Source organism: Natator depressus, chromosome 1 (assembly GCF_965152275.1).
Source record: "Natator depressus isolate rNatDep1 chromosome 1, rNatDep2.hap1, whole genome shotgun sequence".
NCBI lineage: Eukaryota > Metazoa > Chordata > Testudines > Cheloniidae > Natator > Natator depressus.
Window position 1 is genome coordinate 202766016 of NC_134234.1, and position 20224 is coordinate 202786239.

The 20224-nt window shown below is 47.2% G+C and overlaps 1 protein-coding gene across 1 annotated transcript in view; it reads right to left on the bottom strand.

The window, feature by feature from the left end:
* The window catches only part of GPR156 (G protein-coupled receptor 156), a 57165-nt gene that overhangs the window by 5891 nt on the left and 31050 nt on the right, over positions 1 to 20224 (bottom strand). The window contains exons 6-12 of the mRNA XM_074974607.1: positions 18172 to 18308; positions 13882 to 14017; positions 11892 to 12002; positions 9218 to 9343; positions 8501 to 8596; positions 5319 to 5555; positions 169 to 330 (exon numbers count right to left, since the gene is read on the bottom strand). Coding sequence (XP_074830708.1) covers positions 169 to 330; positions 5319 to 5555; positions 8501 to 8596; positions 9218 to 9343; positions 11892 to 12002; positions 13882 to 14017; positions 18172 to 18308 — 1005 coding nt within the window. The remainder of the gene's footprint in view (positions 1 to 168; positions 331 to 5318; positions 5556 to 8500; positions 8597 to 9217; positions 9344 to 11891; positions 12003 to 13881; positions 14018 to 18171; positions 18309 to 20224) is intronic.

Sequence of the window (20224 nt, forward strand, 5' to 3'; positions counted from 1 at the left end):
TTGTGACAGAGGGTATTCTACCCTACAAATCCTTCAGCAGACAAAGGAGGAGGCAGGGAGAGAGTACAGCAGAGGGAGGACAACAGCTGCTGGCCACTGAGCCAGAGGGAGATCAATGGCTGGGACTGCTCTTTCCACTAGCATGAGCTGCCTGTGAGTGCAGATTACCTCAGTAAGCAGCCGTTGCATGGAGTTCTTCTCCCCTATCAGCTGGCAGATCTGCTCTTCACTGTACATGGAGAGGAAGCTCTTGCTGGGGCTGGTAAAATATTTTGCCATGTGGCTAATGGTTTGGTTCTGTTCTTCCTCAAAGGCTTTCCACTGCCGGAGCTGTTGAGTGCAAGCATCCGTTATATACACATGAAATATATATACACACAGAGAGACAGACAGACAGATGCAGAGAGAGACACGCACACACACACACACACACACACACACACACACACAAAGAGCAGGGAGAGACAAAGAGAGGGCGTGACACAGACATGCACAGAGACAGAGACAAAGGGGTAAATTCACATACGCGCGCCTTGATCCTCCCCTAACCCCCACCCCTGTGTAGCCTGCCAGAGATAACAGTAACACCATAGTGCAAAGATGTAGTGTAGATTGGACCTACCCACAGCCACAGGTCTGAAATAAAGCTTTGCATTGCCTTTGGTTTTGGCTGCTTGTGTAGACACAGTTAGATCCTGCCTGTGCTACAGTCTTTAACAGTGTTGTAAACCAGGGCCCCACTGAGTCAGAAAGAGACAAAGACAATGTCTCACATACACTTTCTTAATCTTGAATCACGAATGACACGCTGAAAACCAATACCACCCGATATCTGCTTTTTTTCACTGGTGTCAGAATGAAAACCTAGTGCATCCAGGCTCCAGCTGTTCATCTATTTCAGATGAACGACGGAAGAGCAAAACTATTAGGAAAATCAAGCCAACGAAACAAAAGGTGAATTACAAAGCCTGAGCTAGATAAAAAGCTCAAGCTCTCAGATCAGCAACAGAACAACTGTGCATGCAGGAACTCTACGATAAATTGCATGGTGCACCTCAATAGCTGGAAATCTGCTCCTCCTTCACTACTTGAAAAGAGATTATTATTTGAATAGCACCAATAGAATGCTAGGCACTTTACAGAGAGGATCTGCTCCCTGTTTCAAAGAGCTTACAGTCTAGCAAATCAGGCCAATTCCACCGCAGCAACTGATTCCTGACACAGCTGGTCTATCACAGAGCAACTTCCAGCCGTCCCTAGACAAAGTTATTGAGGACATTAGTTCCTGAAGAAGAAACAGGCACCTGACCTGACCTCACAAAGTCAGGAAGAAATAAAGATGGGAATTATTCACAAATATTTGGGTATAAAATGTAATTACTTGTTATGCTTCAGTTTGCATGTGAATTCTGCTACTGAAAGGAACATAAGAAGTGCCACCCCTAGTCCATCCAGTCCACTATCTTGTCTCCAACAATGGCAAGTACCAAGGATTTCACAGAAAGGTGAAAGAAACCTTGTAATGGACAATTATGCAATAATTTGCTGATCGCAAAAGTTTCTGCCTAACCCTTGTCAGCAGTTGGCTTTTGCCTTGAAGGATGAGGATTTATACATTTATGTATCGCAGATAGCAACTGTGGATGTTTTCATTATCAACTTAAATGCCAATCCTTTTAAAATCCTGCTAAGTTCTTGGCCTCAGTGATAACTAGTAGCAGTGAGTTCCATGGGTTAATCATTCAATGGGCTTTTTCTTTAAATGGGTTGTATTAATCCTGCATTATGAGAGTAAAGAGGAGCACCTGATTTACCCTCTCTCTGCACTTCATTATTTTATGTACTTCTCTTATGATATGGAATCTTAAACAGATATTTTTTTAAAATTGCACTAACTTTAAAAAAAATATTTTTACATGCATATAGTGCTGGTGAAAGGCATTGGATCAACAGCCCTGGAGAGTGGCTGCCTTTAACCAGAGAACATGAACTACCCAGGCAGCGATAGCAGGTCAACTTTCCCCTATTCCACCCATACCCATGTGCCTCAGCCCTAAACAAAAGGTACCCTCCCTAGGAGTGAAAGGGGAACTCGGTGGTCCATTCAGTGCTTTCCCCTTTGAGACTGCAAGCATCAGTTGTGACGGTGTCTTTTGTGATGTGGTCTGTTGTCCACTAAGGAATTTCTCATGAGATGACCTTTGGCACTACTAACCTAATCCAGATTAAAAGAGACACCCTACAAGAGACAGGCTCTGTGTCCCCTTTAGTTAGATTTTTCCCCTGTCCCAGGAATCTTGCTCAAATGATCTGGTCCCCCCTCCACTGTCTTGATCAACTGCGTTCACAGCAACATATTCTCCTCCTCCTCCTGTTCTTTCTCATCATTTGACCACCAGTGTCCTCATCAGAGCAGGTGGAAGGTAACGATGCAGCATGCACCATACTGAACTGACAGCCCAGGGAGACAGACTACCCAATCTGGGGAAGGAAGAGAGAGGAGCGAAGGCAGGGTTCACTCAGGTGATTTTATAGGAAGAACTGTCATCTAGTGGTAGAAGATGGAAACTGAAAATCAAAAGTTCCAGGTTATATTCTGGCTCTGACATGAATTTGCTGTGTGGGGTCAGGCAAACTGCAGCCGCTCACTGTGCTTCCATTTCCCCATCTGTAGAATGGGGCTCACAGACCTCCCCAACCTGCCAGGGGATTGTGAACTTTAATTCATGTTGATGAAGCTCAGGAGTGAAGGCGCTAGAGGAGGGCAAAGCACTATCTGAGTGGATTCTTTAGGGAGTAGCAGATTTTAGTGTTTGAGACAGAAGAGCCTCAAGGTGGGGAGCACAAAGTAAGGTAGCCAAAGTGCCTCACCATCTGGCTGAACAGAACAGAAGGGTATTTGTCACTCCTCTCTGTAGCTTCCATATTTCACTGAGGACAGAACTAGGCTTGGGGAGTGATGCAAGTACCAGATGGGAGCAATCATCATGCAGAGCAGGAGTGAGTTGTGGGTGGGCAGAAAGAGCAGGAAGTGCTGTAGGTTAGGATTGAGGTGTTTTGATGGAGCTGTGTGGGTCTCACAGATGGTAGCAGGGGGGCTGCCAGTCAAGATTGAGGGGTGCTGGCAAATGCACTTGCACAGACCCACTCTTTCCGGGGCCTGGTTTAAGACAGTTCTATCTCTGTTCCTCCCTCCCCTGGCTCATTCCCTTGAGCCCTCAACTCCTTAACCAATATAGAAACCAACCACCATCCATTTCTTCTTTTCCCTCTTATTATAGCAACCTGGGGATTGTATCCATTAACACAGACAGACTGTGGCCTAGCACACCAGATTCCTCCTGAAATACACAGGAAGCAATGAACACAGCCCTGTCAATAGCTTTTCTTAAAATAGCTCCTGCTCCTCCCCCTCCCATACTGGAGAGCTGGGCTTTACTATTTGTGTGGAGAAAAGCAGACATCCCAGGGGACAGCAAAACCTACTGTCAGCCCAGGAAGCATCAGAGGCTGCCTGTCTGCATTGCAGCATGCAGGCTCGCTCACTGCCCTGCTTCTCTGTAAGAGGAACACTATGGCAGAGAGAGAGAGAGAGAGAAGGACAAGAGAGACGGAGTAGAGGATGTAAGGTGCTCAGTACTATGGTCATGGGTGTGGTATAAGAACCTCAGCAGAACAGATTAGATTCACCAGTAGTAACCAATCCCGTGGTCCAAGAACATGTGCACAGCAGCCCGTTGATGGACCCTTTGCACCCATGTATAGTGTTGGGGTCAGTCTTTCATAGGAGGGCCTTGAAGCATGACCTCTGAAACACCAGTATTCCCTGCAGGGGTACCATATTGACCAAATCCAGTGGCAGCTGGTAGTCACAAGTCTGGGGATGGCTCCAAGGGCTGCCTCTCCCATCGCTGCTTGTCGGGGTAGGGGAGGGGAGAGCAGAGGACTAGTAGGGTGGGGAAAACTGCCAAATTCACCCCTCCCATGTCAGGAAGAGCCCACGGCTACCAGAGAGCTAGAAAAACAGCTAGTGTCTCCTTTGAAGCCACTCGCCCATCTGCTTGCTCCTTTCCCCTCCACAAACTCCTCTGGTGGCTCCTAGAGCACCCTGGCTTAACTACAGGAGCAGTATGTGGGGAGGTGGTCACCTACCCAGGGGAGAAGCAGATGGGAGTGGCCACTTCTTTTACCAAATCCCATAAATAAGGGGCAGAGCCACAGAGAGGGAAGTGGGAGAGGAGGAGACTAGCAGAGACACCAGGGCCCTGTGGGAAGTGGAGGAGGGGTCAGAGCACCAGGAACATGGGGGAAAGGAGGCACCATTAGGGACTGGGAGGAGACACATAGCTACCAGATTCTTGGGGGTTGACCAGAGGGACAGCGCTGCTGTGGACTTGGGGTTAAGCAGATGGTGGTGTGAGTTACCCTGGATATTTTGAGGGAGTGGCAGGAGGATTTGGAAGGAAAGTGGCCTTGTGGATTCATGCTTGGAGGCCATGTGGTTACTGTGGTAGTCCAAACTCCCTGGAACCAGAGCTTCAAACCCCACCAGGGCTGGCTCAGTTCTTCAGCTTCTGAGCCACATTGGTCCAAACAGGAGAAAGCACTGTCACTTTTGGGGGGTGATATTTTAGTCAATATTTATCAACATTTAATTGAAATAGTATTCAAAAAACTGAAGTGCAAGGTTTCATTTGCTGAAAAATAATTGCAGACCTGAGGTCCTGTGCGCTCTGCAGATACCACAGATCCCCAGGAACATAAGGACGGGGATAAACCCCAGCTTCCTCCCCTAGCCCCTTCTGGAGTGCTGGGCAAACACATTCCAGTCTGGTATGTCCCATAAGGGAGGGATTCCTGCATTGTTTGCAGGGCTCAGATTTGGAAGGAAGCAGCAGTACAGCAAACCACCTCCTTTCCCAAACCACCACTGTCTCTTCCAGATTCTCAGCTTTCAGTCAAGAAGGAACCAAGCCCAAGGACTCTGGTATAAATGAGTGTAATATAAATGCTTAAAACCAGAGGCCCCAAAACTCATTTCACACAAGCCACTGAGCAGCAAACAGACTGGGAATGATTTTTTAGTTGCTACCACCTTGGTTGAATTGGACTTGATGACCAGCAGTTAAAGATGAAAGGCTCCATATCACAACTCCAGCCTCTGAGCCAGCTGGTGCTTCCTCCCAGACTTTGTGTATTTGTATTGTTCTGCTATCCCAGAAGAAAAAGAGTGAGCATTTCAGAACACATTATCTACGTGTGCTCATATCTGAGGAGACCTTTCAGGCCAGGCCTTTAGAACACAGTTTGTTTCATACCTGTGGAACAAAGATGAAGCAATTGATTGTGGTTGTACAGATGAAGATGCCTCCAGATGTAAAACCAAAGACCAGGTTGTGCCAAGTGTAGAAAAACCAGTTAACTAAAAAAACTGTCCCAGCAGCAAGGAAAATGAGGTTGACCCCAACAATGAGGATCAAGGACTGATTCACTGGTGGAGCGCTGACATGATCTGTCAGACCAGCCAGGTATGTCCCATATATCAACAGGATGCTCTGGAATCAGAAAATAGGGATAAGGGGTTTGGTTTAGGAGAAGAGGTTTTACAGATTTCCAGAGTGTGGAAAATTACTGTATGTCACAGTCTTTCCCCCAACCCATACTGAGCCAATGAAGCTCAGATACATTCAGTGCAATTCTAATTAACCCTCTTTGATCTATAATGCAGAAATTCAGTTTGATATGGTAGCTCAGCAGCAAATACTCAGCATGTTGCTGCAGGTCAGAATTGAGGTGTATAGGCAGAGCTGGATGGAGACAGGGGCAAGACTGGAATAACAGAGGGTGCTGCAGGTCAAGATGAGGGGCTTGGGGTGTGGGAGGGGCTTGAGCAGAGGGTTGGGTTGCGGGGGGGTGTTAGTAGAATTGTGAGGGGGGAGCCTAGAATTAGATTGACCCAAAAGCCTTCACATTTTTACATTATTTTTAAAAATATATATTAGCTTACAAGGCAGGTGTCGAGGGGGAGGGTGGGAGGGGGGCAGGACTTGGATCCATTCTGGGCACCACCAAAAATTATACAAATCTGCAACCCCTGCATGCAGTCGATTGACACTCTGTCCACAGAACAGGGATAGTGACAGTACAAACTACCCCCTCGCAATGCCTTGTAATGAGCATCAGCCTGCAGGGAGGCTGGATGCTCATCAGCCTGGAGAGTCCATCTTTATGGGCAAGAAGGTGAGTTCAGCTTCCGTAGGCCAGGGGTTCTCAAACTTTTGTACTGGTGACCCCTTTCACACAGCATGCCTCTGAGAGTGACCCCCCTTCTAAATTAAAAACACTTTCTTATATATTTAACACCATTATGAATGCTGGAGGCAAAGTGGGGTTTGGGGTGGAGACTGACAGCTCACGACCCCCCATGTAATAGCCTCGCAACCTCCTGAGGGGTCCCGACTCCCAGTTTGAGAACCCCTGCCATAGACCATGACTCCTGGCGGCCTCTCTGCTGGGACTGCCAGCTAGTTCAGTTCTGGTGGTGCTTCTCTGCTGTTGATGTCTGTCTCACTAGGAACTGGACCGAGACTCAAATTCATTTCATACACACCGTCAAGCAGACATCGCGCTATCACAGGTTTCCACCACTAGCCACCTGAGAACTCGTGACAAAAAGGTGAAAAGCTCTATAGCCAATTTCTAATCCCCTGAGCCAGAAGAGGCAGCCATCAATGTCCCATTTAAAACTATGTATCTGTCCTGGCAACAATATCCAGGGGACAGATTAAGGTATCCTGTGGTAAACTAGGATGCTGCTCTAATGGAACAAGCACAGGACAGATTCAAAACTCCTGGGTTCTAGAAAGGGCTTCGCTACTGATTCTATGTGCAACCTGGGGCAGGTCAATCCATTTCTGTGCCTGTAAAACGGGGATAGAATACTGAACTGCCTCCCAAGGGGTTGAGAATGTTAATGCCTTTGAAGATAAAGAGTGACATATGTACACAAAGGGACTGATTCTGTTCTCACTTACATTAGTGTAAATCAGGCTTAATTTCAGGGAAGACAATGGAGCTACATGGGTGTGAAACCCTGCAGATGAGACCAGAGTCAGGCTCAGGGTATTATTAAATATGAGCAGTTGGCATCAGGAAAGAGAATATTTTATTTTTAAAAGCAAGAACAGTAAGAGTTCATAGAGGCCACGGCTGTAAAGATAATCTCTCTGGATTTGGCGAAAATTTAATACAGAACAGGAGCAAAGTAGCTGATGATGATCAACACATATCATATCAAGGAGAGCAGCCAAGTAATTGCTTATATATTGTGTACTTAAGGGACTTGCATATAGAAGCCAATCAGACTGTCAATGGGATTTTGGATCATAAATGCCTAAATCCCTTTTGAATATGAGATAAAGGCTATGTCTACACTGCACTTTCGTCGTTACAATTTTTGTCCCTCAGGAGAAAACTACCCCCCTGAACGACAAAAAGCGCCGTTGTGGACAGCGCTTTGTCAGCAGGAGCCACACTCCCGGCGATGAAGCTACTGCCCCTCATTTGGGGTGGTTTTATTTTGTTGCTGGGAGAGCTCTCTCCCGGTGACAAAGAGCAGCTACACTGCGCACCTTCCAATGCAGCAGCCTAAGGCTAGACACAGCCTAAGGCTCCTGGATACCTTGATCTAAATTCCTAAACACCTCAGCAATGTCTAAATACTTTTTTTTAATCTGGGCCTTGGATGCCTTCGTTTTCCCCACCCGTAAAATGGGATTAATGGTATCTTTGTAAAACCCTTTGAGGTCTACAAATGAAAAGTCCTATGTAAGAACTAAAATCTTGTCTACACAGGGAAATTTACCACTGTAATAAAATTGATGTATCAGTCCTACTACCTGAGTGGCACTCTTATTCTGCAATAGGAATGGCCACACAGGAAGTCAAACCAGTATAACTACAGCAGTATAATTAAACTGGTATGACTATGTTAGTAAGTTTCCCCATATAGACAAAACCTAAATGTTTATTATTAATACAGTTATGCCGCTCAGGCTCAGGGTCCCGTACCCTAGCTGTGTGGTGGATTGTAGTCTATGGGTTCATGGAGGTAGTGAGTTTTAAGGAGAGGTCTGAATGAGGTGAGAGAAGTTGCTTTGCAAACAAAGAGAGAGAGAGATGGTTCCAAGCATACAGGTTGGAAAGAAGAAAGAAAGCATGAAAATGAGACTGGGAGAAAGATACAAAGGGGACTTTTGTGAGGGAGGCTTGGCAGGGGAGGTGGGCAACAGGGGAAGAGAACACAGAAGCAGAATTGGATGGGAATGGGAAGAACCTTCAAGATGAGCATGAGAACCTTGAATTTGAAGGTGAGAGGCAGCCAGGAAAGGAAGTAAAATGGCCAGAGTATTAGGGGAGGAAGAGAATTTTAGCAGCAGCAGCTAGACTGGAGGGAGGTGAGGTGAGATGAGACACGGGGATGAATAGAGAAGTTACATACCTTAAACCCTAAAATGAGACTGAGCCAAAGTTCGGAGTAGAGAGACGCGCAGAACTGCATCCTACCCACCGAACAGGTCATGCCCTTGTCAGTCACCTGGGAGGCAGTCAGAACACAGGAATGAAGGCTCCTGCTCCAGCCCATAGGGATGGACAAACAGACAAGTGGCTATATGGTTTAGGGGGTGTCTAAGCACAAATTTCAAAGTGGAAAAGTGAAAACTTGTCTGACGACTGGGAAAGTGCAATTGAGAGCAGAGAATTCAAGGAAGAAAGATACCCAGCTTCGGTATTCATCTACCAACATGCTCATTAAGCCTCAGTTTTCAAATTTCTCTGCACCTGCCACAGACTCTCCAGTCTTCCATGCTGGAGAGCTGCAGAATCCAGGTCATGCTCCCTGCAGAGTAGACAGGGCATTGGTTAGAACTTATAATGGTAGCAAATCAAAGCTCTGGAACCAAATCCTCCTGTCCAGCTTCAGGCATGTTTGGCTGGAACTCCGCAAATGGCATCTGTCTCCATAAGGGTCCAAACCTAACCCCAGTTTACAACACCTCAGACCTTTGAGGAAGGTCAGCTCCAAACTTTGTGGCTTAGGAACTTTTCTAAAACAAACCCTTCCATCTTTCATGCCTGCAGAGGTCTGCTGGGCTGAATCAAAGCATGACATAGACACAAAGGTGCAGTGTTCAGCCTCCTGCTATTGTCCTCTTACCCTCAGGGATGTGGTGAAGCTTTGGAAACACTGAACTGGATCCGAGAAAATCCATGTTGTGAGCAGCATGGCATCTGCCAGCACCAGCACCACCACCATCAGCAGCAGCTGGAGGTCTTTGATAATCTGCAACTCACAGAAGGTCAGTGTTATGGTTCAGGGATGAGCTGCACCTGTGACCTCTCTGTCTCTTTGTGGGCTCTTTCAAATGACAGGTCTATACCTGCCCCTTCCCCCATAGTGGAATCCCACAATTCACCCCATTGATTTAAAATGGATCATTTTTGACAGCGCCTCCTGTTTCTCGACCATATTATGTACGGCAGGTCCAACTTGGTGTTGCTCCTGCTCTAGAATCCTCTCTCAGAGCAGTGACCAACTGGTAAATACAGTGACAGAGACCCGCGTGTTCCAAAACAGAGCATGGTTTATTTATCCATAGGGACATCCCAAGCAGAAAGAAAAAAGGTTAAAAATAACAAAAGCGGATATATGCATATGGTCTTACCTCAGCTCGGCCTTACCTGCATGTTTAGGTAGGCCCCCCATTTATCTTGGGGCCCCAGCACCTGGAAACCATGTTACAGTCAGTCTCCAACAGACCCCCTGTCTCTCCTTTCCTCTGAGGCTCAGGTTTTTAACTGCTTCAAATCTTGTTGTTTGAAAGGCCCCATCTCAAAGCCCCTGGGATTTCAAGCTGGAGACTAACCTCAGGCTGCAGGACTAGCCAAATCCCAATTTGTAAACTTCAAAGGGCATTATCTCCTCCCTTGTAGGTGCACCCAGTAGCCTTTGGTACATGCAGTCCAAAGTTAGCTCAAACTGATTTAGCGCCTTCGTTCCCCTTTACACAGCAGCAAAATAACCCCCAAGTCCACACAGATATATAGATGACATTCGTAAAAATCAATACAGAGAACTCCCACATTCTTCACAGTCGGCATGCCCCCTTTTCTCCTGTGCTGCACAGAGGTGTTCAGAATCCTCCCCCTGCAGAAAGAGGGTCTGCTCCAGCCCTTCCTGAAGTGCCTGCACCAGGAGAAGGGAGTCTGGAATACTTGCTGACATTTGTTTCACTTGTTTTTATATTAAAAATAACTAGAAAAACCAGAAATGGCTCTGAACAAAAACCCTGGTTCAAACAGCTCCGAACTACAGGTGTGATTGGAGATCCAAACCCAGATCCAGAACCAAACCTCACAAAGGGCTTTCTCTCTTTCAGGAGCTGATCCAAATCCCTGGATATGACTCTTTCTCTACACTCCCAAAAATTAGAATTGTTCCAAATCCAGGTCTAAATTCTGAAGCTTGGATTCATCATCATTAAAACAAAGTTTGGGAACAAGATCCAGATGTTTGAGCTTAGGGCCTCACCCCAATGGTGCTGAAAACTAAGTGCCAGGCCACCAACCTAGAGACTGAGCTCTGGACACTAGATGACCAGGGCTCAGAAGTTGATTGTGGTCTCCTGGTATCTTTTTCCAGAGAGTGCACTCTGGAAAAAACACTTGATTTACATTCCAACCCCCAGAGGATATATGAGCAATGCCCTGCAATAGGGCTGGTTGGAGAATTCTGTTATAAAGAAACTTCAGTCCCAGCCAGCGAAGGTAGGGCACCCAGAGGTCTTTGCTTAAAGGACAGTTGAAAATATTTTTATTCTACCTACCATGAACTGAGCTCGGGCTTGGGGTTTCCCCAGCAGCAGAAACTGGCAATTTCATAAGACACTGAAATCTGCCGTGGGCATGTTGGAAAAAGCTGGTACTAAGTATCTGATGGCATTAGCTGCTGAATCCAAAACTCATGCCCTCGCACGTAAATGAAACAGGAGATGATTTGCAGATATTTTTTATTTTGTAAGAGATATATTTTCTTCTTTCTTAAAATACTTGTGTGAGAATTTAGTGCTGGTGAAAGGAGCCAGCCCAACACTCCTGGAGACTGGCAACCTCTATCCACAGGATGAGCAGAAAGCATGAGTAGCAGCAAGGCAAACTTCCTTCATTCAATGCTTCACTGAAGAAGACCCCTCTAGGAGTGAGAAGGGAGTTCTGTCTCCATGAACTCACTGATGTGCGATTAACAAGAAGAGGACCTACTAATGGCAATCCTGCTGGTGGGTTTTGTGATGAGGACACTTGGACAGTGTAAGAAACCATCCACTCATTTCACAAAGGGACCCGTGATTACTACCAGATGGGCATGCCCCACCTGGCAGGAGAACAAATGCTCTAGATAAGTCAGGTATCTAAACTCCTCCTCCCTCTCTGTTCTACGGGCCTGATTCTCCACTGCCTTGCTGCTCCTGTCATTTCCACTATTCTGATTTGGTAGCATTTTATCCCTGCTTTTCACCGGTGTAAATGACTGCCCCAGGCAGTGGGGAATGAGTCCCGGTCTAGCCAGGTTTTGCTCTGTGCCTGTGATGCTGGTATCTAAGTGCCTGAAGCTCTATATCCCACTGTCGGTCCCTGTGTGTCCCCGCATTCCCCATTCTCTCTCATTTCAAGCTCATCCACAGTTGGCAAATGATTCATGGACCCTGTAGAGTTTGATTTTTGTCAAGCATTTCCCTTTGCTTCTCAGTGCAGCCCATGTGGAGAGCCCCAGCACCTCACAGGTGAGGAGCCTCTGTGTTCCAGTGCACAGGGCATGTGTTGCGAGTACTTACCACCCTCTTTTCTGGACCGCGCTGTGTGAACACTTTGTACAGCCGCCAGCTTTTCCCTAGGATGGGCCCAAAGACCAGGGAGCTTCCAACACACAGCAAGCAGAGTCGCACCTGCAGACAGGAGGCAAAGAGTGAGAGATGGGATTGGAGGTCCCTGTTACAAGGCAGTGAAACCCGGCAATTACAAATAGCACTTTCCCTGCGGGGCTTCCACATTGCTCCCAAGGGAGTTCTGCCCCCTTCCCAGGCCAAATGGTGTTCCAAACACGCATAGAAACGGAAGGAAAACTAGTAAATAGGGACCCCATATCTCCCAGCCAGCCCATGCCTGGGAGACAGAAAACTCTGGGCTGAGGAACTCCAGTCAAACCTAGTACAGAAGGCGTTCCACTCAGGACACCACAGTGGGCAGACGCCTTCCATCCTCAGGAATTCCCAATTTAAAAAAAAAAAAAGACACCACTTCAATAGCAAAGCTGCTGCCCAAAGAGCTCATGTTATTGGACAGGACCACAGGGCTGGGAGGTGGCACTAGTCACCGTGGGGTGGGGGCTGTGCCCAGTGTCACTGTCAGGAGCAGCTACCAGCCACCCAGCATGCGTATCTGAGGCAGAACAAGCCAGGAGCAGGCTATGGGAATGCAATCCCTTCCTTTTCTGCCAGTCTGTGGAGGAACCAAAGGCTGTTTACTCCTTGGGGAATTCTGCACCAAAAAAATTAAAAATTCTGCGCACAATATTTTAAAATTCTGCAAAATTCTGCGCATTTTATCAAAATAACACTATATAATCATGCCAGTTTCAATTATTTTGGTAATTTATTTCAAAATTCCTGTCAGCAAGTTATGTCTGTAACAACACAGACACACACAAAAATTCCTTCAGGACCAGAGTTAAAGAAACCCCTATGTCGACCTAGTTCCTGTTTCTCTGCTCCCTCCCCGCAGAGCCCAATCATGAAGTGCCCCTGCAGCCTAAACACCTGCACTCGCAGAGCCCAGGAATCCAGAAGGAGAAACAGCCTGATCCTTCAGGGCATGCTGAGAACTGCAGCTGCTGGGAACCCTCCAGCTCTCCCCATCACGGCAGCGTCTTCTATTTGCAAGCTGGGCTTGATCAGATCCAGCAGCCCCTAGTGGCAGCCAGCAGCTCTACAGCCCATTTCTCTGTGCATGTGGGGCGGGGGGAGGGAACTTCTGCACGCACATTAATTTCTGCGTAAATTCTGCATGCTCAGTGGCACAGAATTCCCCCAAGAGTAACTGTTAGAGGAGCAAACAGACCAAAGCAGCACAAGAGTGACTGAAACACATACATGACTTGAGCACCAATAAAGCTGTAGCTGGCACCACCTCCAATTACCTTCATTCAGGTGACTGAACACGACCTCCCTTCCTCTTACTCTCTCCACAGTGTTTGCCTTCTCCGAGAGCTGGATATTCTTTCTCTCTGCAGTGCTCCCATCTCCACCCCCGCACACACACACCTCCTTTGCTCTGCGCTGAGTCCCTAGCTGGTAGGGGCCATACCCAGGGCAGAAATCAGGAATTAATTAGGCAGAGTGTAGTTTTGATGAAGATTTCCAAGTGATATTTGTGCCCAAGATATTGTGCCTGTTCTCTTGCTGCCCGTGGACCCTGTGCTATATACAGATAACTAACTACTATGAGTTTTTACATACCCTCTGTACCACTCCTTTAAAAGTGCAGGAGTCTGCTTGCCTGTCTGCAGGAGCAGCTGCTACACAAACTGTGCTCTCTCCTGAAGACCTTACTTGTGTTCTCTCTTGTTTAGTTGTTTGCTCTCAGTCTAACAGTAGAGTCCATTCAGACTGGAAGCATCTTTTCCTATATGAAAATAGAAGCTCAACACAGTGCACAAGGCAGCCAGGACAGGGAGACTGTCACAGTTCAGCAGGGGTGGTGTGTACATTAAAAACCTTTCCTGGCAAATCACAAACACAATCAACCCACCTGGTTCACTTCACTCACCTGAATGAGCATTTCCATTGAGGCTCCAGAAAACAAACTCTGCTCTGGAATCCCGAAGAGGTAAGCGCTAGTGTAAGTCAAGCCACTGCCCAGCAGTGTCACAATGTTCAGATTGGGGCTGGACATCTTCACAATTCTCCAGGGAACAAAGCAAGCGAGGGGGTGACAGTTAATGAAAGGGGAGTTTACACAACAGATAGAGACTAGCCTCCCACACAGCATTATTATATACCAGCAAGGGGCTAGGCCTCTTACCTGGCTGCTGATATCCACAGGGGCTGCCTCTGGGAAATAGCCTCCTATGCACCAGTTGAACTTCTGCACTAGGAACTCTGCCATCTATCTATCTGTGGTTGTTCTAGGGCTGCCAACTTCTAGGTCTAAGCACCTCAAAATCTTTAATCTATCCATCCTGAGAACACCCTGTGAGGTAGGGCAGTGATATTATCCCCTTTTTATAGATAGGGAACTGAGGAACAGAAAGATTAAGTGATTTGCCCAAGGTCACACGTGAAGTCTCTGGTAGAGCAAGGAATTGAACCTAGCCCTCCTAAGTGCTAAACTAGGGCCCTAACCACTGGACAACCCTCCGCCTGTCATAGAATGACAGAAGTTGGAGATAGACAATCCCTATTAGATCATCCAGTCCATCTCCAGGGGCAGTGCAGGACTGTCCCTGGTTGTACATGTTCTGTTCTATTCTATACTATATAGGTTCTTATACCACCCTCATCACCATAGTTTCTGAGCACGTCTAGTACTTTGTCCAGTCCAGTTTTATATGTCCCAACTGATGGCATTCACCCCTTCCCTAGAGGAGATTATTCCATAGTTTAATACAACTCATATCCAGAAAGTTTCCTTCAATATTTAGCCTACAGTTCCTCCTCCTTAATTTCATCCCATTACTCTTAATTGTACACAGGGATCAAACCATAAATAACTCCTCTCCATCCCTGGTGCTCCCACCCTTCAGATCTTTGCAGACTGTTAATGTGTTCCCCTCTTTAGTCACCACAATCTAATCAGACAGACTTAGCTCCTTTCATCTCACTTTATAACTCAGTGCCTTCAGCCTCCAGATCATTTTTATTGCTCTTCTCTGAACTCTCTCCAGGTAACATGGAGCCCAGAATTAAACATAATATTCCAGGTGTTTCCACCCCACTCTCTTCCTCAGAGCTCCACTCCAGCAGGGTTTAGGACAGAGGTTCTCAAACTGAGGTCCGCAGACCACCAGTGGTCTGAGAGCTCCATTCAGGTGGTCCGCGGATATTTCCTTCTAAGGTGCACACCTGGGCGGCCGCACACAAGACAATGAAAGGTCTAATTAGTGGAGTCACACAGGTGTGGCTCCACTAATTAGGTGCCTGGACCCTGGAGAAGACACACATGTAAGGTGAGGTGGTGGCCTTGGGGGGAATAGGGGGTAGGTGGGAGGGGGCAGTGGGGTGAGAAGAGGGGGTGGGGGGAGTTTGGGATGTGCAGGGCTGCGGCAGCCAGAGAAAGAGGTGACTTTCCCCAGCTCTAGGGCTGCGGCTGCCGCGGAGAGACGGTCCTCCTTCCCAGCCTCAGCTCTGTGGCTGCTGTGGCAGGGGAGAGAGGGAGAGACCCACCTCCTTCCCAGCCCAGCTTGGTTGCTGACGCGGTGGGGGAGACCCCCCTCCTTCCCAGCCCCAGCTCAGGGGCTGCTGCAGCGGGGGAGCGAGGGCACATCAATCGCATTAGAAAGGTAAGACTACTGATATTAAAATATGACTTGTGTGCTTTTATTTGTAGAACAAAAAAAGTTAATTATTATTATTGGTTTTTTTATATAGTGCTTTTATCCAAAGTGCTTTACAATAGTTAGCTAACAGTACAAACAACATTTGGAAAGATCATTAAGTGGTCCGCCGAGACCCTCACCAATTTTCAAGTGGTCCATGAAAAAAAAAGTTTGAGAACCACTGGTTTAGGATAATAGCCAGGCCACCTCCTCTAGCTGCATATGGGGTATTCCCTCTGCTTTCCTAGGCTCACCAGTCACATAGAATCATAGAATATCAGGGTTGGAAGGGACCTCAGGAGGTCATCTATTCCAACCCCCTGCTCAAAGCAGGACCAATCCCCAACTATTTATTTGCAAGAAGGCAAATAAATATTGTGCATTTGTTCCAGTTCCACGGTGAGAACATTCTCAGAAGGTTTGTAAGTAATTTTGTAATCAATTTAGATTGCTATAGAATTCAGTACTGCTCTACCATATAAACCCATGCCAGGTGCCTGGCGGTATACTGGTCTAATACACTGCAGTGCCCTAGATAAAATGCAACCTATATCCAAACCACGAATGGTCTTGTGTCATGAAGGAAACCTGGATGTCAGGGGAAACCATGCCTCACCAATCTAGTAGAATTCTTTGAGGGGGGTCAACAAACAGGTGGACAAGGGTGATCCAAGGGATATAGTGTACTTGGACTTTCAGAAAGCCTCAGACAAGGTCCTTCACCAGAAGCTTTTAAGCAAACTAAGCAGTCATGGTATAAGAGAGAAGGTCCTCTCATGGATCAGTAACTGGTTAAAAGACAGGAAACAAAGGGTAGAAATAAATGGTCAGTTTTCAGAATGGAGAGAGGTAAATAGTGGTGTTCTCCAGGGATCTGTACTGGGACCTGTGTTGTTCAACATAATCATCAATGATCTGGGAAAAGGGGTTAACTGTGAAGTGGCAAAGTTTGCAGATACAAACTTACTCAGGATAGTTAAGTACAAAGCAGACTGTGAAGAATTACAAAGGAATCTCACAAAACTGGGTTATTGGGCTACAAAATGGCAGATGAAATTCAATGTTGATAAATGCAAAGTAATACATATTGGAAAACATAATCCCAACAAACAATGGGGTCTTAGTTAGCCGTTAGTACTCAAGAAAGAGATCTTGGCGTCATTGTGGATAGTTCTCTGAAAACATCCACTCGATGTGCAGCAGCAGTCAAAAAAGCAGACAGAATGTTAGGAACCATTAGGAAAGGGATAGATAACATGCCAGAAAATATCATAATGCCACTCCATAAATATGTGATATGCCCACACCTTGAATACTGTGTGCCAATCTGGTCGCCCCATCTCACAAAAGATATAATATTAGAAGTGGAAAAAGTATGGAGAAGAGCAACAATAATGATTAAGGGTATGGAATCGCTTCCATGTAGGAAGAGATTAAAAAGACTGGAACTGTTCAGCTTGGAAAAAAAGACAACTAAGGGGGGATATGATAGAGGTCTATAAAATCATGACTGGTGTGGAGCAAGCAAATAAGGAAATGTTATTTACTTCTTCACATAACACAAGAACCAGAGGTCACCCAATTAAATTAATAGGCAGCAAGTTTAAAACAAACAAAAGGAAGTACTTCTTCACATAATGAGGAGTCAACTTGTGGAACTCATTGCCAGGGGATGTTGTGAAGGCCAAAATTATAACTGGGCTCAAAAAAGAATTAAAAAGTTCATGGAGGACAGGTCCATCAATGGCTATTAGCCAAGATACTCAGGGATGCAACCCCATGCTCTGAGCATCCTTAAGCCTCTGACTGCCAGATGCTGGGACTGGACACCAGGGGACTGATCATCTAGTGATTGTCCTGGTCTGTTCATTCCCTCTGAAGAATCTGGTATTTGCCACTGTTGGAGGACAGGATACTGGGCTAGATGGACCATTGGTCTGACCTACTTTGGCCATTCTTATATTTTTTATGGTTTGAAACTAGGATGTCTTCACTCCCTTAGATGCATGGCTTGAAGTGATGCCCTCAGACTCTGAGGTGAAGGTGGGAATCACCTCTCTTTCTTCCCACCTCTGCTGACTGCTCTGCTAAGGATCACCAATGGCGACCTCAGAGATGGTGGTGTGAGCGGTCACCCCAGCCAAAGGGAGAAACAGGATGGAGCACCTTCACTCCTTGGCTGCCACTCACATCCATACTTAGGAACATAAGTGATACAACAGCAGATCAGGCCTATGGTCGCCTTGTCCAGTAGCTCATCTCCCTACCCTACAAAGTCAGACCCACGGTCCATGCCATTCTGTCTCCAGCTGTCTCCACGCTGGATGCGACAGAGGCAGGTAGGACCCGCATAACTGCCCCTAATGGTCCAATTCTATCCCAGAGGGGTAATGCCTCCCAGACCCCCAGCTGATGATCAGCTTATGGTGGGGAGGAGAAGGAATGAGAGCCCTGGAAATTGTTCTCCCAGCTAGTGTGAAACTTCCATAATGGAGGATGGAACCAAACGATGCGTCGCTCACCTGTTCTTCCTGACATGAATTGTGAAGACAAGAAAGAAAAGAGCCAGCAGGACTCCACCGGTGAGGAAGGTCCACACAACTCCCAGGAGGGCAGCCGAGGAGGAGGGGAAGGTCTGACTGCCGCTGTCGTAGGCCGTCTGAGAGAAGGCAAAGTGTGGAGACTGTAGGCGTGGAGGGAAATCTGGGGGGTTCCCAGAAGAGAAGTGGCCGCCTTGTAAAAAATGCCACGACCGCTGGCACTGACTGACGCCTTGTCGGCAGTCTCAGTACCGGCACCAGAGACTGAATGGGCCACGGAAGCTGAAATCCCATCTCACCCTTACAGGCAGCTCTCCCAGTGCAAGGCACGCTGGCAGGGGAGGTGTGTGTGTAGGGGAGCCGCTTGCCTGCCCTGCTGCTGCCTGCTGTATGGATACAGACTTCACTCTGCAAGTCTCTCAGTCTGGCACTTTTCACCCCTCCCCAACTGAGGTCTGCCGCCTTTCACCATCCACTGAACTTACACACTCAGTTTGTGATTAAATACAGTAATGGAGGGAAATCCCATTCACATCTGAACTCATCTTTCCCTTCACCAAGTCCTCTGCCTCCATGGCCCAATATTAGAACCTGTACAGATGCCTTGGGCCAATGTGACCAATCTTTCATTTTCTCCACTATCTTTCAGAGGAGTCCAATGTATCATAGGAGAAGGGCTTCATGTTCCCTTAGCCCCCAGCACCACCACAAGGGGGCAAGACACTGCACCTTTCTGCCAGCCAGGCCTTCTAGAAGTATGATGCACACAGCCAGGCGTCCAAGGGGAGCCAGGCTTTCACCATGCCCCTATTGTGTAATCAAGCGGGTTGATTTCATCACGAGCAGAGCTGCCAGCAGGTGCAGAGAAGTTGCAGGGGAAGGTGAATGCTTTTTCAAAAGGGTTATCCACAAACAGTCCCGTACACACACAGGCTTCACCCCACACCCTGACCAGCTGTTCTTGGAGGGAGAACAGCTGAAAACCAGCCTTGAGGGTTTGGTGGCACTAGCTGGGTCACAAAGGAGGGCTACCCATTGCAAGGAGCAAGTCCAGTTCTGACCCACCTAAACTGTTGTGGGAAAACCCCTGCCCTGATTCCCCAGCATGCAGATGCTACACACCTCATCTTCTCCAGTTCCTCAGCAAACTGCTGAGTCAGGACACACTGGGGAGCAGAAGAGGTGAGTTAGGATCTCAACTCCTTAAGGTTCAGACAAGGAACTGATGGGAACCAGAGGAGGTGGCAGAGGATAGCAGTCAGCAGTGCCCATCAGGCCGGGAATGGCAGTGGGAGGGGATCAGGTTATAGTGCTTTTCAAGCAGGGAGAGGGGTGCTACCAGGGGGCTGGAGAAGGCAGGAAGGACAAAGAGATGGGGATGAGTATTGACTGGGTGGGTGCCTAAAAAACCAAAAGCCAAACAAGCCAGTCAGGGTAACTTCTGAGGACATGGGAAGGAGGAGCAGGATTGTGAAGCTTGACTAGCTATGGCCAGATTGTGACTACTGGGCCTTGGTGTGCTTTGGATAGGGAGCAGGGGAGCACCTTCTTGTGCATTGCCAGCAGACTTGTTTATTAAATTCCTGTTAGTTACACATGTGCAAACTCATTGAAGGCAACAGGAGTGCAGAGATGTAACTAAGAACCCTATATAACCTGTAGAATCTTCGTTCCTGGGGATAACACGTGAGAAGGAAAGAGCCCAGCTTGACTCTCAGGTCCCTGAGTTTATTTGTGGTTAGGACAAAAATCCTTTTATTTTGAAACTGGGCACATTTGATCTGGAGACATCAGGAGACAAACATGGAGCCCAGAATAACATTTTTTCAGGGTCACTTCTGAGAGTAGAATCACACCTTGAAAAAGACTCCAAAAATAGCATGGGGAGGGTCCCAGATTCCAGATCGCATGTGCTTAGTTTCCAGCTGCTGCTGTCACAAACTCTCCCCCAGGGATCTGAGAATGAGGCTTGGCTTTTTCTACCTCTTTCAGCATCACTAGAAATAAACATTTTGTGCTGAGACCTTAGCCACCC